General features: G+C 39.2%; 1 protein-coding gene across 1 annotated transcript; it reads right to left on the bottom strand.

Annotated features, from left to right (window-relative positions):
• Nucleotides 1-15,993: 15,993 nt before the first annotated feature.
• On the bottom strand, nucleotides 15,994-19,238 carry LOC121379762. The gene is made up of 3 exons (XM_041508412.1): nucleotides 19,094-19,238; nucleotides 18,613-18,804; nucleotides 15,994-16,371 (listed from the first exon to the last, which is right to left on the bottom strand). Exons 1-3 carry the CDS (start codon nucleotides 19,236-19,238, stop codon nucleotides 16,157-16,159), a joined length of 552 nt encoding a protein of 183 aa, XP_041364346.1. The 3' UTR covers nucleotides 15,994-16,156.
• Between the last annotated feature and the right edge of the window lie 2,328 nt (nucleotides 19,239-21,566).

Genomic DNA, 21,566 nt, shown 5'->3' with positions numbered 1-21,566 from the left:
CCCGACTTTAAACTGATATCGCATCAAGTCATGAAAACTTGATGCAAAGTTACATTTTGTTTTATTTAATGACACCACTATACCACGTTGATTTATTAATCATCGGCTATTGGATGTCAAACATCTGGTAATTTTTGACACCTTGTCTTGGAGGAAATGAAGGAAGGAATTGTTCATTTAACGACGCACTCAGTACATTTTATTTACGGTTATATGGCGTCGGACATATGGTTAAGGACCACACAGATATTGAGGGAGGAAACCCGCTGTCGCCATTTCATGGGCTACTCTTTTCGATTAGCAGCAAGGGATATTTTATATCCACCATCCCATAGACAGGATAGCACATACCACGGCCTTTGATGTACTAGTCATGGTGCACTGGCTGGAGCGAAAAATAGCCCAATGGGCCCACTGAGGGGGATCGATCCCAAACCGACCGCGCATCAAGCGAGCGCTTTACCACTGGGCTACGTCTCGTCCCTGTCTTGGAGGAGAAACGACGATGGCTAAAAGTATTTTTAATGTCCATGGTTATCTGGAAATACTGTAACGTTCACTGATTAAAATATACGTTTGTACTGCACGCATATTTAGGGGCGAGGTCTAATTGAGTCGGCAGACCGCTTCATTGAGACGATATGATCGAAGGATCGAACCCTCTCGGTGGACCCGTTCTCTGATTGGGATTTAACCCGTCTCTACCAGTGCCCACGTGACTGGTATATCGAACACAGTGGTATTGCAAGCAAAAAGGCGCCTAGAAGTACCATCAGATATTGAGAGTTTTTACATAATATTCTGTATTTACTGGATATTTACGTTTGTTCTTTTGGGGTTTATTTGGTTTTTGTTTAACGACACCACTAGAACACATTGATTTATTAATCATCGGCTATTACATGTCAAATATTTGGTAGTATTGACATAGTCTAAGAAAGGAAACCCGCTACATTGTTACATTAGTAGCAAGGGATCATTTATATGCACCACCCCATAGACAGGACAGCACATGTCACGGCCTTTGATATACCAGTCGTGGTGCACTGGCTAGAACAAGAAGTAGTCCAATGGGTCCACCGACGGGGATCGATCCCAGACCGACCGTATACCAGACGGACGCGTTACCACTGGGCTACGCCCCGCCCCTGGGTATTTACGGATACGGTATAAATAAAATTTAATTACTTATGAGAAGCACATCAGTGCTATTCCAGCTCTATAGTTAATTACCATACATATCCATGTCTATTAATGGTGTATGTCTTTTAGCTAAGAGTACATTAAATATTGATATAACGTGAGTGTTATTTGCTGTTAGTCTTTCTGTTTTTTTAATATCCTCTGTATGTACACAGAACATTGATTTCAGTGTTTTGTATCCACGAAATATATTCACAATTACTTGCGAAGCCACATTGTTTTATTATATGGTGATGAGATGGTACTCCTCGTAATTGACTGCTATTTGGTTTAATAAAAACTGGTGTTCTCAGAAAGGTATCAGTTTTCTGTAAAAATGTTCATTAATATACATAAGTCCCATGGCTGAAATCTATGTTTTTACGATTTTATTATATCTGTATATGCAATGTATGTCTTCAAATGCAAATATAAACCCATAGATATACACTTATTATGACGAATGTGTCATCATTGATTTCTTTATTATCTGCACACAGCCTTGCTATAGAAACGGGCAAACAAAATAATACTGAAAGATCAGAAAGACTGTACTCTGTGCAACATGAACGCAGTTGAAGATGAGTTCCACTTCATATTAATTTGTCCATTTTATAGTAATCTGAAGGGCAGATATATTAAATCATATTATTATACCCGACCATCTTCATTCAAACGAATACAAACTAATACAACTACTGTCTATTAATAACGTAAAGCAGTTAACAGAATTGTGTTAATATCTATTAGCAGCAACAACTCAGAGAACAGATAATGTATAATAGATCTACGTATGCCTCTCCACAATGTACTTCATATGGAATACTAAACGAGCGTTTACGAGTGTCATAAATATGGTATGACAGGCAAACTAGTTTAGTATTTTATTTATTACAAACCAAATGCAAACATGCCGCAACGCAGAAGTAAGCAAATATCGAAACCTTTTTTTTTTTTTTTTTTTTTTTTTTTTTTTTTTTTACGTTTCAAAATATTTATTCTATATTTTTCAGGTGCAGAACAAACGAACAACAAACGAACAAAAGGGACTTCTGGCAGCCCTACGCCTCACAGGTACGTCGGAACGAACCGGAATTTTCGATATATACAATAATAATATGCTATATATAATATTGGCAATTACCATTTTTCCTTATATATGTATATAGATTTTTAACATTAAGATAATTTTAAAATCTTATTGATATATAGCCAAAACAATATCTATATGATTATGCATATGATGTATTTATTTTAATGATGATAAAATATTTTGATTTTACTAGTTAGTAAAAACCAAAGAGTAAATATCTATTTAATAATAAATAGATCTAATTTTAAATATTCAATATTATTTTTACATGTTAGCTTTTAACTTTATTCCTTCTTCTGTCTTTTCCAGAAAAGTGTGGGTTGAGAAAAAACGGTGCGTCTATTAGAGAAAAAGGTGAGTAATTATAAATATATATAATATTGCTATTTACAAAACTTGTCATTCTTATCTTTTATCTATATTCCTCCTTCTGTCTTTTCAGTGCCTAACGGTGGACGAACAGTGAGTATTATATAAAAGGTGAGTATAATTATAAATATATGTATATATATACATATAATGTTGCTGTTTATGTTATTTAATTAAATTCATGTATATTCCTCCTTCTGTCTATCTTTTCCAGATCATCATGTCGAGATAAAAAACATCGAGAAAAAGGGTGAGTATTGTATAAAAAGGTAAGTATAATTATAGGTATTCATATAATATTGCTATTTGTGTCATTATTCCATCTATATTCCTCCTTTTGACTATCTGTTTATAGATTGTTTAATCAAGGCCAGAGTCATCAGAAGAAAGGTATATATATTCATATACTATTTATGATAATAATAAATGTATGTTTGTTTGACATATATATATATATATACTTATCTTTGTTTCAACAGATTTTGATCTATCTGAGTACATAGCAAACACAAAATGGGACTTATGGCAGCCCTGCGCCTCACAAAACCTCGGAACGAACCGGTAAGTATGTCCTGGTAAGTGTTTATGTTGTTCATCTCAAAAGTTCTTTTGATTACTTAATTATCCTTCCATCCTTTAATCTAACAGGAATTTTTTTACCTTTGGCTTGTGAGTGGTCACTCTTGTCACTAGCACTGTCGCTGCTGCTACTGTCACTATTGCTATCACTATTGCTATCACTATTGTCTGTTACCTGTCGTCGTCTTCGCGTCTTGGATCTTGGGCTCCTTTGGACATCCAGAGTCGCCCACCTTACTTGTTGCTGTCTTTACCGGTGTCGCCGTTTTCTTTACCGGTGTCGCCGTTTTCTTTACCGGTGTCGCCGTTTTCTTTACCGGTGTCGCCGTTTTCTTTGCTGGTGTCGCCGATGTTTTTATTGACTCGTCTGTGTCTGTGCTGGTTTCACTATCTGTCGATGTCCTATTGTTCTCGCTGTCACTGTTGTTTTCTTTTGTTTTATCTGCGCTTGTGGTCTTCTCTCTCTCTGCGTTACTGTCACGCCTCGCTGATTTTCCTTTGTCTTCGTCTCCGGCTGGTGTTTCTTTGTTTACACTGTGTGTTACCGTGTTACTATGTTGTTTCGGACAATCCTTTTTTTCATGGCCAGTTTGTTTACATATAAAACAGATTGGTTTCCGGTTTTTTAAAACAATCAAGAAGTCCTGTCCCAGGAATTCCGCACAGTGCGGGATGTTGTTGTACTCTTCTGTGGTGCACATGATTCGGACATTCCTTACATTGGTCTTAATGCTCCCAATCTTTTTGAACGAACTGAAAACCACTTTGCCACAATTATTCTCCTCGAAGAAATCACTGACGAATTTCTCATTAATCCATACTGGTAACCAGTGAATGCGTCCTTCAACTAGTCTTTGTTCAACATCACAACATTTAAAAAACGTGGAACCAATCCTAAAACCTTCAGCAACTGCACTAATAAAGCTATCTCTTACTTGACTGTCTTTGAATCCAACAACCCAATCACAGTATTCTTTCATTTGACTAATCGACTCGATATCTGGCCTCAGATTACAGTTATCTTCCCATTTGGTTGTCCAAAATCCGGAAGTTTCACCGCGCAAGTAGTCTGCTGTTTGACTGTGATTATTTCATGGCAGACAGCTATGAAGTGGCAACTGTTTGACTGAAGTGACAGGGGATAGCATGTAGTTTGTAAACATGTGTAACTTGTTGACATTGAAGACTTGTTTGTGGTAATTCCGGCCCATGCAAAAGTAGTGCTTTTTGTGTAAAATGGGTGTACTCCGGCCAGGTTTAGAGGGTGTGTCTGTTTAAACCAATATGCTGGGAGAAAGAGCTGGACAACAGGGGTTGTCCTTTTCAGGGTATGTGTCCCCCATGCAGGCAAAGGTACATACAAAACTTCACGGGCCTGCTGATATTAATAAAAATATTATAGCCACTAAGGCTATATAGAAACATATAGCGAAATTAATTGTGGTCTGAGGCCTGATATTTTTCAGCTACGAAGTCCAAGATGGCGTCGCGCACTTCATTCCACTGCGGCGGTCGTAGGTATCCGTGCAGCACGGGCAGAAGTCGTACGCAGCATTCCCGGATATCAGTCACAATGTAGTCCTCGGTCATCTTCGACAGTCTTCGGCAGTCTTCGGAAGTATGCAAATGAGCACAGAAAATAAAACAAAAAGTAACTCACAATGTTTTTGTTATCCTTTTCCTTTTTCCTTTCTTATTTCCACATCTGTCTCTTCGACTCGATCGTTTCTTTTTCTCCCAGGGATGCCCGATCAAAACTCCACAAAAGGCCGAAATATCGAAACCTACTACACGTTATTTTTCTACGAATTGGGTCAGCGAGTGATCTACGTCACGCTCACGTCACGCCAATATTACACTAGTTAGATATTGAGTGATTGTTATGAGACATGAGCAATATCTTACACTGGTGTGTAATATATAGAGGTTATTACCAGAGTGTTTTTCGATATCGTCAGTATCATATATTAGGAATAAAAATTGTATTATGCGAGCCTCTGGCGAGCATAATACATTATTTTTATTCCTAATATATGATATTGACGATATCGAAATACACGAGGGTAATAATCTCTTTATCATATAATCTCAAGCTTAATACAACATGTTTTTGTAAACTGTACATGCAACTTTAATTCCAGTCCGCCATTACTAGATATTCAAATGACGTAAGAATATGTGGTGCGGTGTATTTTTGAATGGAAATGACGTCAAACTCGAATGACGTCATTTTGGATGTCCTTACATCAACATAAAGTTATGCCTAACGTTTTTTGTTTTCTGAACGCTGGACAGCTTTCAGTGTCAAGTTGCCATTGAAATGTTTTTATTTGATGACTATGAATGCCTACGTCAATCATGGAGTGTCACCCAAGTACGTTTGCTTAAATGTCAATTGCCGAGACCTCGACTAATTTACATCTAATTTGCAAAGTTATCAAATTCTTAAAGTATGTGATCTGAAAAATATCACATACTTCGATTGCACTGAAAATGTAAGATATTATATGATAAAATGTATTATTATGCGATGAATATGTAACTATGCACCCGATCCGCCTAATATTAGCTGCTACTACCAGCATAATGTTAGATGATCGGGTGAACTATGTAGTGGATTATGGTTAATGTATTTTGTGTATGTATAATTATGTGATAAACTATAAATAGTGCATTATGTGTATGTATTATTATGTGATGTATATATATATATATATATATATATATATATAATGTTATGAATAATGTATATGTGTGTGTCTATGAACTGTATGTTTACGGCGAATAAATTATTGTTATACTTATATGATTTTACAATGTACGGTCAGAGTGTAAATAAAGTTCAATTCAAGTCAAAAATGGGTGGTGCTTAATTAATTTCGAGGTGTATATCCAAGATCAGCGAACAAGGCTTTAGCCGCATTATCCTGATGGATGACAATGTGTCGACACCGTTTCTCTTTGTCGGGAGTATGAGCTCCTGGAAATGGTAAACGCCAGGTATGGTAGCATGGCTATCAGTTCTTTGATCCACGTGTCCTTGGACTTTACTGTAGCCATTATTCTCTCTTCATTCATTCATTCATTTTAACTCATTGTCGTGCTTATATCCAATTAGGGTTCAAGGACGCTATCCTGGACACATACCTTAGCAACCTGGACTGTTCTTATCAGTCGTGTCTGTCTATCTGTCTCTATCTTTCTGTCTGTATCTATTTTGTTCTTTTTCTTTCTTTCTTTCTCTTTTCTGCTTCGATATGTCTCTGTCTCTGTTTCTCTGTATCACAGTACGTCTCTCTATGTATCTCAATATCTCTCTCTTTCTCTCTCTCTCTCTCTCTCTCTCTCTCTCTCTCTCTCTCTCTCTCTCTCTCTCTCTCTCTCTCTCTCTCTCTCTCTCTCTCTCTCTCTCTCTATCTCTCTCAATATATCTGTCTATTTCTCTCTCTCTCTCTCTCTCTCCTCTCTCTCTCTCTCTCCTCTCTCTCTCCCCCTCGGCTCTCTCTCCCTCTCCCTCTCTCAGTTTCCTTCGCTCTCTCTCTCTCTCTCTCTCTCTCGCGCAGTCTCCCTTCTCTCCGTTCTTCTCTCTCCTCTCTCCTCTCCTCTCTCTCTCTCTCTCTCACCCCTCTCTCCCGTCTATCTCTCCTCCTCCTCATCTAGCTCTTCACTCTCTCCCTCTCCTCCGTCTGTGTGTGTCTCCTGTGTGTCTTCTCTCTCTCTCTCTGTGTGTGTGTGTGTGTGTTATTGTAATTATTAATAAATTCCACTGTTATTGGTTCTGTTTTTCGTGAGTATGTTAGGCCATTCGACACGCTTCAGCTGATTATAAATATTAGAATGCATGGCTTCCAGATACAAGTTTAAAATTCCGAATTTATGAACGCCTGGCAAATTTGTAAGTGACTCGTTAGATACACCTGACAACCACTCGTAAGATAACTGGTCTCCAACGGGTACTCATATATTATTCTCTATGCCCCAGTCGTGGAGCACTGGCTATTGCTCATTCTTGCCAGTGCACCACAACTGGTATACCAAAGGCCGTGGTATGTGCTACCCTGTCTGTGGGATGGTGCATATAAAAGATCCCTTGCTACTAATGAAAAAATGTAACGGGTTTCCTCTCGTTATGTCAAAATTACAAAATAGTTGACATCCAATAGCCGATGATTAATAAATCAATGTGTTCTAGTGGTGTCGTTAAACAAAACAAACTTGTTTTAAATCACACAAGGTTGATCGCCTCTCTATGATAAGTTATGGAAAAGAAAACATATTTGAAAAAACCCCTAATAACAACGTTTACAGTTAATGGTATGAAAAAGCCTTATTAATATACACAACCAGTCTCGGTGGTGTCGTGGTTAAGCCATCGGACATAAGTCTGGTAGGTACAGAGTTCATAGCCCAGTACTGGTTCCCGCCCAGAGTGAGTTTTAACGACTCAATGGGTAGGTGCAAGTCCACCACATCGACTTCTCTCTCACTAACCACTAACCCACTCTCCTGGACAGACAGCACAGATAACTGATGTGTGTGCCCAGGACAGTGTGCTTGAACTTTATTGGATATAAGCACGAAAATAATTTGAAATGAATGAATGATAATACGATGGTACAAAATGAATAGTAATAAGTGGTCAACAACCGTAGTGTCATTTCGTTCGTCAATAGGAGATGTTTCTAACGGCACTGCCCCGAGTTTTGTTGCTATAATTGACAAGATGTTGGCAGCTGACAGACTTCGGATGCGGTGTTGCACCTTTAAGGTGAGATATGAATGTTTACCACTTGAGGAAAACGACGAAACTCTACAAAAAGAAATATGATAAATCATCCGAGGACAAAATAAGAAAAATGCATCCTAGTCAGGCTAAAGATTTTTGGAAAATTATTTAATTCAATAACGTTTGTTTTATTTAACGACACCACTTAAAAGAGGAAACCCGCTACATTTTTTTCCCATTAGTAGCAAGGTATCTTTTATATGCACCATCCCACAGACAGGATAGCACATGCCACGGTTTTTGATATGCCAGTCGTGGTGTCTTGGCTGGAACGATCAATAACCCAGTGGGCCCACCGACTAATTCAGTAAATGATAACAACAATTTTTGAAATGAAGCAAACATAGTAAGAGATAATGTATTCGAATTTTTCAAAGAATTTAACGAATGTTTCGCTTGAAAATTATATATACTCAATGGCGAGATTACTGAAGCGGAAGTTTTAAATTTAAATATTGATGTTTTGCTTGAAAATGATATATACTCAATGGCGAGATTGCGGAAGTTTTTAAAGGTTATTAAATTTCTTCATAATAACAAACCTACGGGTATCGATGAAATTCCCAAAGAATATCATACGTATGCTGAAAACAAACTCGTTTCCATATTTACACGATTATTTAACCTACTTTTTTACCAGAGGAACATCACTGGTTGAGTGGTTAACAGGTATTATAAAACAAATCTGCAAGAAAAAAGGAAACCCAGAAGAATCCGAATCGTATAGGCCTACGGCAATCGTAAGCGGTTTTGGAAAACTCTTTTAAATAAAAGAATAAAAAAGAAAGAAAAAAAATATTTATTTAACGACGCACTCAACACATTTTATTTACGGTTATATGGCGTCAAACATATGGTTAAGGACCACACAGATAATGAGAGAGGAAACCCGCTGTCGCCACTTCATGAGCTACTCTTTTCGAAGCAAGGGATCTTTTATATACACCATCCCACAGACAGGATACTACATACCACAGCCTTTGGCATACCAGTCGTGGTGCACTGGCTGGAACGAGAAATAGCCCAATGGGCCCGCCGACGGGGATCGATCCCAGACCGACCGCACAGTGAGCGAGCGCTGCACCATTTGGCTACGTCCCGCCCCAAAATAAAAGAATAACTACATTTGTTGAATCGACAGAAAAAAACTCAAGGAACATCAAGCTGGTCTTTTACTAGGGTGACCCAATAGTAATCAAATATAACAATATAAGAGGACGCAACAAAATTAAAAATATTCCCATATAGTCTAGATTCTAACATGCCAGGGCGTCGTTCCACGAAGCGGTCTTAGCCCTAAGATCAACTTAAGTGCATAGGGTAGCTATGCGCTAAAGGTAATCTTAGGGCTAAGATCGCTTCGTGGAACGGGACCAGGGCCGTACCCTGATCAAAATCCTAGGTGGGGGGCACTACTTTTTATAAACAAATGAAACACTATACACATTAAACCCTGAGATGTGTATGCTATTTTCTGTAAAAAAACAAGAAGAAAAAAAGAAGAAGGACGAAAAGTGAGTATTAATTTAGCAGTGGAGGTGGGGGGAGTGGGGGGGGGGGGGGGGGGGTATTGTTAGTTTGTGTCGGATTTGTGGGGTTTTTTTAAATTTGTTTGTTTGGGTGTTTTTTAAATATTGCTTACCGTTGTCACAACCATGTTTTATTGTAATTATCTTATAATGTATAGCTAATCGTTGGGATGTACATAACTGGGATATTTGTATATTTTACATATTTACTGCAGTGTTTGTATGGTGCCTTTTCATATGCACAGTCAAATACTATGCAGCACTTGCAATGGTTTGGACTGCACGGGCAAAGCTTGCCTGTGGACTGTTCCATTTTTATTGTATTTGGTTAAACGTGCTGACCGCTTTTTGTCAGTGTGAAACCTTGAACTGCGTCGCACAGAATGCACGAGCTGAAATGTGTGTGGGCACGTGTAGGTTTGGAAGCTATGGAAAGGTTTGCCGTGAACAACTGGGGTAATGTTTTGGGGATATTTGTAAATGTTCAGTGTTTGAGTAAACATACTCGAGAGTTGCATTATCTTGTAAGTAGGCCTATATATACTCTTCAAAAGAAGAAACGCAAAACCACATTGTCGTAACATTTGGAGAATTGATTTAATTATTGAATGGTGAGTCCGATAATTACCAAATGTTGCAGGATTGTTCACAATTCACTCTAGTCCATTGTGAGTAAGTGATAGGACACACCACCAAGGTCAAGGTCATCTGGAGTCAATACCGGGTGTGGCCTCCGCGTGTGTTGACAACTGCCTGGCACCGCCTGCCCATTGAAGCAACCAGAGTACGGATGACGTCCCGGGGGATGGTGGCCCACTCGGCCTGCAAGGCTGCTGCCAGCTCGGGCAGGGTCTGGGGCTGTGGTTGTCGCTGTCGGAGGCGTCGGTCCAACTCGTCCCATAGATGCTCAATTGGGTTCAAATCCGGTGATATCGATGGCCAAGGAAGGACATTAATGTTGTTGTTCTGTAGGAAAGCCGTTGTGAGACGTGCTGTGTGAGGCCTGGCGTTGTCATGTTGGAACACTGCGTTGGCGTTGGCCATAACTGGAACGATGTGTGGCCGGAGGATCTGGTCAATGTAGCCCTGTGCATTCAGGTTGCCCTGCACGTGGACCAGGTCAGTTCTGCCAGTGTGTGAGACGGCTGCCCACACCATGACACTACCCCCGCCGAATCTGTCCCACTTCCTGCACGCAGTTTGCCGCATAACGTTCACCACGACACCTATACACGCGACATCTTCCATCATGACGTCGGAGCAGAAATCGGTACTCGTCACTGAACCACACCCGTCTCCATCGCAGTTGAGGCCATTGTCGATGAATCTGGCACCACTGCAGTCGGAGTCGACGGTGTTGTGGTGTTAAGATGACACCTCGAACTGGACGTCTGGCACGAATTCCTACCTCACGTATGCGGTTCCGTACGGTCTGGTCGGATATCCTGCGCAAACCTGGTATTGCTGCGGCTGTGGAGGTGGCAGTAGTCAATCGTTCCCGAAGGTGGCGTACCCGGATGTAGCGGTCCTGTTCGGGGGTAGTGACCCGTGGTCGACCGGATCTAGGGAGGTCACGTGTTGATCCATGTTGCTGGTAACGGTCCCACAGTCTGGAGATGGTGCTTGGGGACACATGGAATGCCCTGGCAACGGCCGTTCTGGATTCGCCTGCGTCTAGTCGGCCGATGGCATTGTTTCTCTGCGGTTCACTGAGACGTGGCATGTCCTGGATTGTCAACTGTCGGCCAGATACAGAGGCCAGGCAAGCGAACACCCTGCACTTTTATACTGTCGGTGTTCATGTTGCACGTGCAGACAACGCACGTGCAGTGGTGACATGGTTTGCACGTGGCTGCGTTTTTGCGAATATTCACATTTTGGAACTTTATTGTACAGTAGCTGCGTTTTATCGAATGTAACCGTGGGAATGTGTTTGGACATGCAATGACCTTATATTCACAAAGCATGAACCGGTAGGAAACATAAAATCGGAGTTATAACCCATTTGTACCCTTTTGCGTTTCTTTTTTTGAAGAGTATATTTTAATTTTAATATGTATATTATAAACCTTGTTGTAAATTAGAGTGTACTTTTGAAAACGTTTTATAGGTAAACTACATATATTATCGATGTAAATTGTTGAGACATGCTATTATCAATAGCGAAGGATATAGCAGTTTTAATATTGATTATTGTATTGTTTAAGAGTATAGTAATTCTATTGATTGGAATTTGTATAAAATGATGTATGATATATATGCAGCATCAATGAATTTAGTGTTACTGGAAATGTATATTGTATTTTGAACGGCACAGAACGTCATTATGGCCGCAGTTCAGTCAGCCATACTTAGTGTGGCATATGTTGATAATTGTATTGGTTATTGTTTATTAATAGGTCGTTTTGTGGGTTTCAGATGGTGACGTACACAGTGTGAGGGTTACCAGTAGCTTTTGGTGTCGCCACAGTTTAGAGATGGATGACCGATTAACGAGTGGGTCTATAGTGTCAACATTGATACGTTTCAATGGTTGGGGTACCTTTGTAATGGTTGAAGGGCGGAGCGACTTTGTTGATTTCAAGGGCGGAGTGACCCGAGCTGAAAGAAATTGTAGAGGGTTTTAAGCGCTGATCGACCTTTGTGAAGATCTCGACTTCATATGTTTTAAGTGTTTATGTGAAAGAATTCTGTGGTGAAGTAGTTTTAAAAACTCGTGTGATTTAAATAAGATCTATTTTAAGTATTTGCCAGTGCTTCACATATTCAATTTCCAGAGAGCATCATTACAATTTACTTTAAAGCCAAAGTTGGCCTAGTGATAACTTATTTGTAATTTGAGATTACATATACATTTAGTTATATTGTGTTATTTCTGTTGGGAAATTACGGGATTCAGTGCTCTCGGTCACTCATGGCTTGGCAACCATGTTCCTAGGCGGTTTTAATTCAGTAATATTCAGCCATCTTCTCTAGAGATTGAAGTCCCTCGCTAAACGCCATGCATGCCTTTGTCTTGAAGTTGTAGAAAAATCCCAGTCCATCTGTTGATATCGTCTGCTTTGCACAGTCCATGATCCCTCTTAACAGAAAATCACACCAAAAAGGTTTGGCCAAACCAAAACTCTTAACATGACTAAAATATATTCAGTTTCCAAAAGCGATAAGGCAGCGTCTATAGTTCAGATGCATGCATCCAACTAAATAGTAAGTGAAGAAGAAGAAGAAACTTGGTAATTATATTGTTGTATTTTCCTTTTAAGTTAATAATTAATATTTTTTAAAGTTTACGTCTGTTCACTATAGGTACATGTTTCAAATATTCATAAATTATATGATTAGTTCCAAGTGGAGGAGCGAGAGAGCCTTGATACCAAAGAAGTGCATTCGCTAAGTTTAGATGATGAGTTGCTCGACTGAAAGTACAAACTGGTCGATACAATAATGTACCGCTGGAAGAAAGGGCATGTTTTAGTTGTCTTAACCACATTGTAAACGAGTGTCACGTACTGCTTAACTGCCCATTATATGCTGGCATAACGTTAGAACTACGCACACACTGTAGAACTTTACCTTTTAATTATGATGACTGCATCGACATGCAGAATTTGTGTGTTATCTTGTCCTGTCCCGATATTGGTATCGTAACTGCCAAAACCTTCCATAGCATTCTTAAAGAGCAAAAATTCCTTTTATATACTATGAAGTTATTATGTATAATATTAAAACTGTATATATCTTGTTTTATTTGTGCTGCCATTGTTTTAACGGTATTATATTGCGTTGTTTGTTGGACTTTTAAATGTACACTTTTAGCGAATAGTGTCTCATAACTCAGTATAGAGTGGCTCATTAGAATTGTATTATTATATTGCTTTTATTTATATGCCAAATTTTATTCTGTTATGAGATGTGACTTTGATAAATTCTGTCTGTAAAATGTGTGTAGTTATGTTATATTTTGTTAGGAACTCTTCATATCTTAGAAAGTATCCTTGTTCGTTCAATACATTATCACCTATAAAAATGATACCAGTTTTAAAGTATTTTGATATAAAATAGCTTTTTTATCTATACATGTGTTACTACTGTACCCATTATTAAGAACCAGAATATCATCTGTATTTCACCACGACTGGTATATCAAAGGCCGTGGTATGTACTACCCTGTCTGTGGGGTGGTGCATATAAAAGATCCTTGCTGCTAATTGAAAAGAGTAGCCCATGAAGTGGCGACAGCGGGTTTCCTCTCACAATATGTGTGGTCCTTAACCATATATCTGACGCCATATAACCGTAAATACAATGTGTAGAGTGCGTCGTTAAATAATTTTTTTTTTTTTTTTTTATCATCTGTATTTTGTGAGTGTTGGCCCTAACGCTTATAGTTAACATGTGTGACACAGACAAATCCATTTCAGGTTAACTTGTACGTCAGAGTGATCGATTCGACAGTGTTTTTTCGTTGGATGATATGGCATTGGTGACCTAGGAGCAGCCAGTCGTATATCTTTAAAATGTTAATGCACATATGTGCTATATAAAAAAAAACCCGAATGTCCTCGCAAGGAGTGTAAGAAAGTACGGTAAAGTGTTCTACACCACATTCTAGCTTCCCCCGGGTATGACGAAAAGCTTCGTTTGAGTATGTTTTGTTTCTTATATACTGATGGAAAAAACAAACGCAAGTGTGTTTTTTGGGTGGTCAATATTTCACATGGTTTTAATTGATAACCTAAAAATTCAAACAATGAAATGATTATATCGTCATTACAGTAAAGCGCTCGCCTGATGCACGGCCAGTCTAGGATCGATCCACGTTGGTGGACCCATTGGGCTATTTCTCGTTCCAGCCATTGCACCACGAGTGGTAGTTCAAAGGCCGTGCTACCTGTCTGGAATGGTTCATAGTAAATATGTCTTGCTGCTAATGATTTCCTCTTTGAGACTATGTCAAAAGTACCAAATGTTTGACATCCAATAGACGTTGATTAATAAATCCGTGTGCTCTAGTAGTGTCGTTGAACAAAAATACCGATGCTTTCAACATATGAACTAAACAGGTAAGGACTCGAGTGAACACCTTGCGTTAAACTTCTTTCTAATGTAATGGGGAATTGTTATAGAATGTTTTAATCCAGTTGTAATAGACTGTATTTATATCTGTGGTGTATATGTCGATTGATGCGCTGCAGGTAGGAGTTTTAGCCACATATGTCACTATTGGCGTCTATGGGATTTGATTTGGTTGTATATACTCTTTAGGTAGCATTATACCAAAGAAGAAAGTTTCGTCTCACAGCTCGAGGTGCCTCGTGAAATATTTACATTATTTGCGAAAATACTATTAGCCATTGCCAATAAATACATAATGTTATACAGTTGTTATGCAGTATATAGACAATACCCAACGAGTACCCATGTGTGACCGTTTATATTGACGTTGCGCACGGTATTGCTACCAATTTGTAAACGGTGAGGTTCGAATTCCGTGTTTTCATTTTTCAAAGGCTATTTACGTATATCTTACTAAAAGCCTTCATTGTTTTTAGAAGAAAATATATTCGCTCCTTAACACTTTTGTTCATTATCGGCTGTTAAATGTTAAAACTAGGAAAATATGTGCATTATTCGACTGACAAACAACGTATTTTGACATGTAAATCATTTACACACGGTCTCCTTTGCTTCAAACATCATTGTTTGAAAACGTATGACAAAATGCGGGGTTCTGAGTAAGCCACATTAGTGTCAGGCGTCTCTACTGACATCATATGATTTTAGACTGAGAAGGTTAAAAACAACTGATGTATAGCCAAACAATGGCAGACAAGACTATTCAAGTAAACGTGTAATTTGAACTAAAAACAGGCCTCGGTGGCGTAGTGGTCTACAGGCTGGTAGGTACTGGGTTCGGATCCCAGTCGAGGCATGAGATTTTTCATCCAGATACCCACTCCAAACCCTGAGTGAGTGCTCCGCAAGGCTCAATGGGTAGGTGTAAACCACTTGCACCGACCAGTGATCCATAACTGGTTCAACAAAGGCCATGGTTTGTGCTATCCTGCCTGTGGGAAGCGCAAATAAAAGATCCCTTGCTGTTAATCGGAAGAGTAGCCCATGTAGTGAAGACAGCGGGTTTCCTCTCAAAATCTGTGTGGTCATTAACCATATGTCTGACGCCATATAACCGTAAATAAAATGTGTTGAGTGCGTCGTTAAATAAAACATTTCTTTCTTTCTTTTTCTTTCATTAGGAAAAATGTACCAGGTTTCCTCTGATGACTACGAATCAGAATTGCCAAATGTTTGACATCCAATAGCCGATGATTAATTAATAAAATGTCCTCCAGTGGTGTCGTTACACAAAACAAACACACTTTTTAACGTCAGGCATGACCTATTTATTACCTTGACATTAAGTTAAATGTTTGCAGTTAGGTTATAACTTTAAATTGACAAATGTTAAATATTTAACATCGAAATAATTGTACATGGTGTATATGCCACAGTGAAATAATTGTACATGGTGTATATGTATATCACATACGCATCAGACGCACCAGTCGGACCGCACGAACGTACCGCATCCAGCGTAGATGAACCTTACGGAATGCACTATGTGTTGCATGGGTGATCACAAATAAAGAATATGGACGTCGGACAGGCTTGATTCGCCCACTTCCAACGAGCCGAATACTTGTGGGCCAGGTAACATTTTCCTCCACGTCTGGTGCTAGCCCAAGGCCAGACGGTGTTCTTATCTATTGGTTTACCGTTAGCCCATACGTTTCCTTTTCTTCCTACTTTAAGTCCAATCCAGTATTCGTCTTCTAAAATAACAATGCAAATTATTTTTAAAAGCTAATTTCCATACAATAAGGGGCGGGACGTAGCCCATTGGTAAAGCGTTCGCTTGATGTGCCGTTTGTCTGGGATCGATCCCCTTCGGTGGGCCTATTGGGCTATGTCTCGCTCCAGCCAGTGCACCACGACTGGTACATCAAAGGCTGTGGTATGTGTTGTCCTGTTTGTGATATGGTGCATATAAAAGATCCCTTGCTGCTAATCGAAAAAGTAGCCCATGAAGTGGCGACAGCAGGTTAGCTCTCAATATCTGTGTGGTCCTGAACCATATGTCGACGCCATATAACCGTGAATGAAATGTGTTGAGTGCGTCGTTAAATAAAACATTTCCTTCCTTCCTTCCATACAATATGTAATACATTGGAGACCGACGCAGATATATCTGTATTATTGTTGGTAGGACTCTTACCTAAGGAGCTACCCACGTACCAGCACGTAGAAGGAACAAGCCAAGGAGGAAACACCCGCCAGGAGCAGAACAGGGTGTGGGGACCAACACTGGTGGCTCAACCGCCAGCGGCAGTCATATTTACGTCCCCGCCTCATTTGCGTCACCGCCCCCTAAGGACGACGAACGACGGCTCGAGAGAGTAGTTCAAATGTCAACGGCGGATCCTACTCCCACGCCACTCCCATTCATCTTCATCAATGTCTGCCTTTAGGGCAACTAGAACAGACCGCGTCGAACACGTCATTCAAGTGGACGACTTTGCTAGTCCTGATGTCCAGCAGCAGTTGTGGTGGTATCACTGGTTCCCACTCACCTGATAACGCGGTTATGAGAGAGAGAGAGAGAGAGAGAGAGAGAGAGAGAGAGAGAGAGAGAGAGAGAGAGAGAGAGAGAGAGAGAGAGAGAGAGAGAGAGAGAGAGAGAGAGAGCGCGCGCTTTAAGCCCATTCTCCGAACCATCGGCAAAGGTGACTTTGGTATCCACCTTACCAAACTGGACTCTGGGAAGACAGTTGTAGCGATCACCCACCACTGCCAGGGGATCTTCAGACAAGGACTCCTACTCATGTCAGTGGACAACCAGACGATCCACAGAATTGCCAAGATCATCTTTGGCAGCGCTTACGTCTTCGTGGTCAAGTACCTTTGCTTTTAAAGAGAACACCTTCCACACTACAACTTCCAGGATCAGATCCAATACCTTACAAGCCAACATTTTCGTCAACCTTTTCCTCCGAACTTACTGGGACTTTAAACGTTTTGGCTTGCGATCAAAATTATTATGGGGGTTTTATTTTGTAAATATTCCGATGCACTTTAGTTTGGCAATCTAATTAAAATTAGCTCCACTATTACATGTGGATCTAACGGCAGCTCATGTCCAACAATCAAAACCTTACTTGCAGAATCATGCCAGTGATTTGAAAATAATTTGAAAACATTCCGAATTATCCTGAGGGTATACGACATGTTTCATGTGAATTACGAATGCCTTATTTAGACCAGTAGAACTAATTTTAATCAGATTGCTAACAACACTGTGTAGTCTCCAATGTCCAAGTAACATTTCATCTGTAAATAATAATTTAAATATTGACCAATCACACTTCGCCTTTTGTAACGTTTTTTGGGAGAATACAAATTCTAAAAATATCGGGCGAGTCTAATTTAGTGGCCGCAGTACAGCGAACCATACCAATACGTACGGGATGGGTTATCAGTCTTCAATTTTACATTACAAATTATTTATTTATTAAAAAAACTAAAAATTAAATCAGTATTCAATTTTACATTACAAATTATTTATTTATTAAAAAAACTAAAAATTAAATCAGTATTCAGTTTTACATTACAAATTATTTATTTTATAAAATAAAACATGTTTTAAGGCATTCGTAATTCACACCTGAAAAATGTTTACCCTCAAGATAATTCGGAATGTTTTCAAATTATTTTTAAATCACTGGCATGATTCTGCAAGTAAGGTTTTGATTGGTGGACATGAGCTCCAACTGGCTGCTGTTATATCCACATGTAATAGTGGAGCTAATTTGAATTAGATTGGCCTACCTCCACACTTCTGCCCTGAACAGTCACAGGCATATCCAGATATTGGGCCCAGGGTGGACCTGCCTGTAACTCTAGTGGCATATAGGAACGTTAATAGAGTTCTGAACTGATCTGATCTGTCGTCGACGTATTACAGATTCAATCGGAATCGGGATTTATAAACAAAAATCAAAAACCTATCGACTGACCTACGTCATATGTTTTTAAGCATACGTTCATGTCACGGATGCGTTGTGCATTCGACAGCACTGCTAAGGTTCCCTTGTACAAATTCCGGCAGATAGTGGTGGCGTCATCTACAGAGGCTTCATTTTGAGAAGTAACGAAACATCGGCCATCGCTCTTCCATTTGATGAGTCCGCTAGAGTTGGAGCAGTGATCTTTAAATTAAAAAATATAATTATAAAAAGGTAATATTGACCTCTAAACATTTAATACCTAGTAGCTGACGTGAAATGTACATTTATAAAATATTACTTTTCAATTTCGTAGTTTGTTTGTTTTGGGGGTGTTTTCCGAGGGGACCTAGGGTTGGGAAGTTGCTTGGTCTGTTTGGGGGCATGTTGCTTTTTTCCTTTTCGTTTCTAGAGTTTGTTTTTGTTTGTTTTTGTGCATGTTTGTTTTTAAATTATTATTTTTTGTTTGTTTGGATTTTTAAATATAGCTTACTTTCCTTGGCGGTATTAAGCCAATAATATTCAGGCATCTTCTCCAGAGATTTCGGACCCTCCCTAAACGTCATGCACCTCTTTGTCTTGAACTTGTAGAAAAATCCCAGTCCATCTGTTGATATCGTCTGTTTTGCACAATCCATGATCCCTTGAAGAGAAACCCCAGCGGTGTTGTCCTTGTTTATGCCCTGTGTCAAATTATTTCGATATTCTCTGAAGAAGGCGGTTCGAAAATTTGCGCTGGACAAACTTGTTTGATAGAATACGAGAAATACACCAAAAAGGTTTGGACAAACCGAAACTCTTAACATGACTGACTTAAATATATTCAGTTTCCAAAAGCGATAAGGCAGCGTCTATAGTTCAGATGCATGCATCCAACTAAATAGTAAGTGAAGAAGAAGAAGAAACCAGGTAATTATATTGGTACATGTTTCACTTTCAGTTAATAATTAATATTTTTAAAGTTTAAGTTTTTGTCGATTGATCATAGGTACATATTTCAAAGATACATAAATTTCATAATTAGTTCAAAGTGAATGAGTGAGAGAGACATGATACCAAAGAAGTACATTCGCTAAGTTAAGATGCGGAGTTGCTCCAATGAAAGTACAAACTGGTCGATATAATAATAAACCGCTGGAAGAAAGGACATGTTTTAGTTGTCTTAACCACATTGAAACGAGTGTCACGTCCTGCTCAATTACTAAACTATGCACACACACTGTATAACTTTACCTTTTAATTATGATTGCATCGACATGCCGTGATACGTGCTGTCCTGTTTGCAGGATTGTGCATATAAAAGATCCATTGCTACAAATGGGAAAATGAAGCAGGTTTCCTCTGATGACTAGGAGTCAAAATTACCAAATGTTTGACATCCAATAGCTGATGATTGATAAATCAATGTGCTCTAGTGGTGTCGTTAAGCTAAACAAATCGACATGCAGAAATTTAGTTTTATCTTGTCCGGTCCCGATTGACTATAGGTACATATTTCAAATATACTTACAAATAATAAAATGATATAATCAGTTCCAATTGAACGAGAGAGAGTTTTGTTGTTGACCCATTTCCAGCCCGGTCGCTGCACGATGCAATTCAATTTAGAAACTCTCGCGATTGATGTCCCCACCCTCACCCAACCCTGGGGGCCATGATCGGGAACTTCCGGGCCTTGTGTCAATTTAGATTTAAATCACAATGGTGTTCAGGCGACGGTGACTCTTACCTAAGGAGCTACCCACGTACCAGCACGTAGAAGGAACAAGCCAAGGAGGAAACACCCGCCAGGAGCAGAACAGGGTGTGGGGACCAACACTGGTGGCTCAACCGCCAGCGGCAGTCATATTTACGTCCCCGCCTCATTTGCGTCACCGCCCCCTAAGGACGACGAACGACGGCTCGAGAGAGTAGTTCAAATGTCAACGGCGGATCCTATTCCCACGCCACTCCCATTCATCTTCATCAATGTCTGCCTTGAGGGCAACTAGAACAGACCGCGTCGAACACGTCATTCAAGTGGACGACTTTGCTAGTCCTGATGTTCCAGCAGCAGTTGTGGTGGTATCACTGGTTCCCACCCACCTGATAACGCGGTTATGAGAGAGAGAGAGAGAGAGAGATAGAGAGAGAGAGAGAGAGATGAAGTACACTCGCTGAGTTTAGACGAGTAGTTGCTCCACTGAAAGTACAAACTGGTCGATATAATAATATACCGCTGGAAGAAAGGGTATGTTTTAGTTGTCTTAACAACATTGAAAACGAGTGTCACGTACTGCTTAACTGCTGGTATAACGTTAGAACTACGCACACACACTGTAGAACTTTACCTTTTAATTATGACTGTATCGACATAACGTGATATGTGCTATCCTGTTTACGGGATGGCATATGAAAGATCCATTGCTACTAATGGAAAAATGTAGCAGGTTTCCTCTGATTACTAGGGGTCAAAATTAGCAAATATTTGACATCCAATAGCCGATGATTGATAAATCATTGTAGTGGTGTCGTTAAGCTAAAAATTATTATTAGCATAATCTAAAGAGTTGATTAAGTATTTATTTATGTCTTTCCAATTTAAAAAAACAAAATCCATCAAGGTACTGGACTTTTTTTTATTTTTCATATATTTTTTTAATGCTTCAAGTAATTCATCATATTTTAACTCACCTTCAAGACTTTTGGAAGTTGTTGGATGTTATGTTGTAGACTCACAATTTTGAAATAGTTGTTCTAAATCTATTTGAGTATTTGGGGTGTTTTAGAATAAATATTTTGAAAGAAGTGCTTTGTTTCATTTAGTATACCAAGAGATTCTTTAATTATATTGACACTAGCCATCTTTAATTCTACAAATGATTTAGTTAAAAATGTCTTGATTCTAATTTTTTAAAAGTGTGTTTTTTCCCTTTGTCAATCCATCTAGCTTTTGATCTAATAAAATTACCTTTAGCTTTAATAAT

Source organism: Gigantopelta aegis, chromosome 8, assembly GCF_016097555.1.
Source record: "Gigantopelta aegis isolate Gae_Host chromosome 8, Gae_host_genome, whole genome shotgun sequence".
Classification (NCBI taxonomy): Eukaryota; Metazoa; Mollusca; class Gastropoda; order Neomphalida; family Peltospiridae; genus Gigantopelta; species Gigantopelta aegis.
Note: the sequence above shows the minus strand (reverse complement) of the source record. Positions and strands in the feature narration are given on the sequence as shown.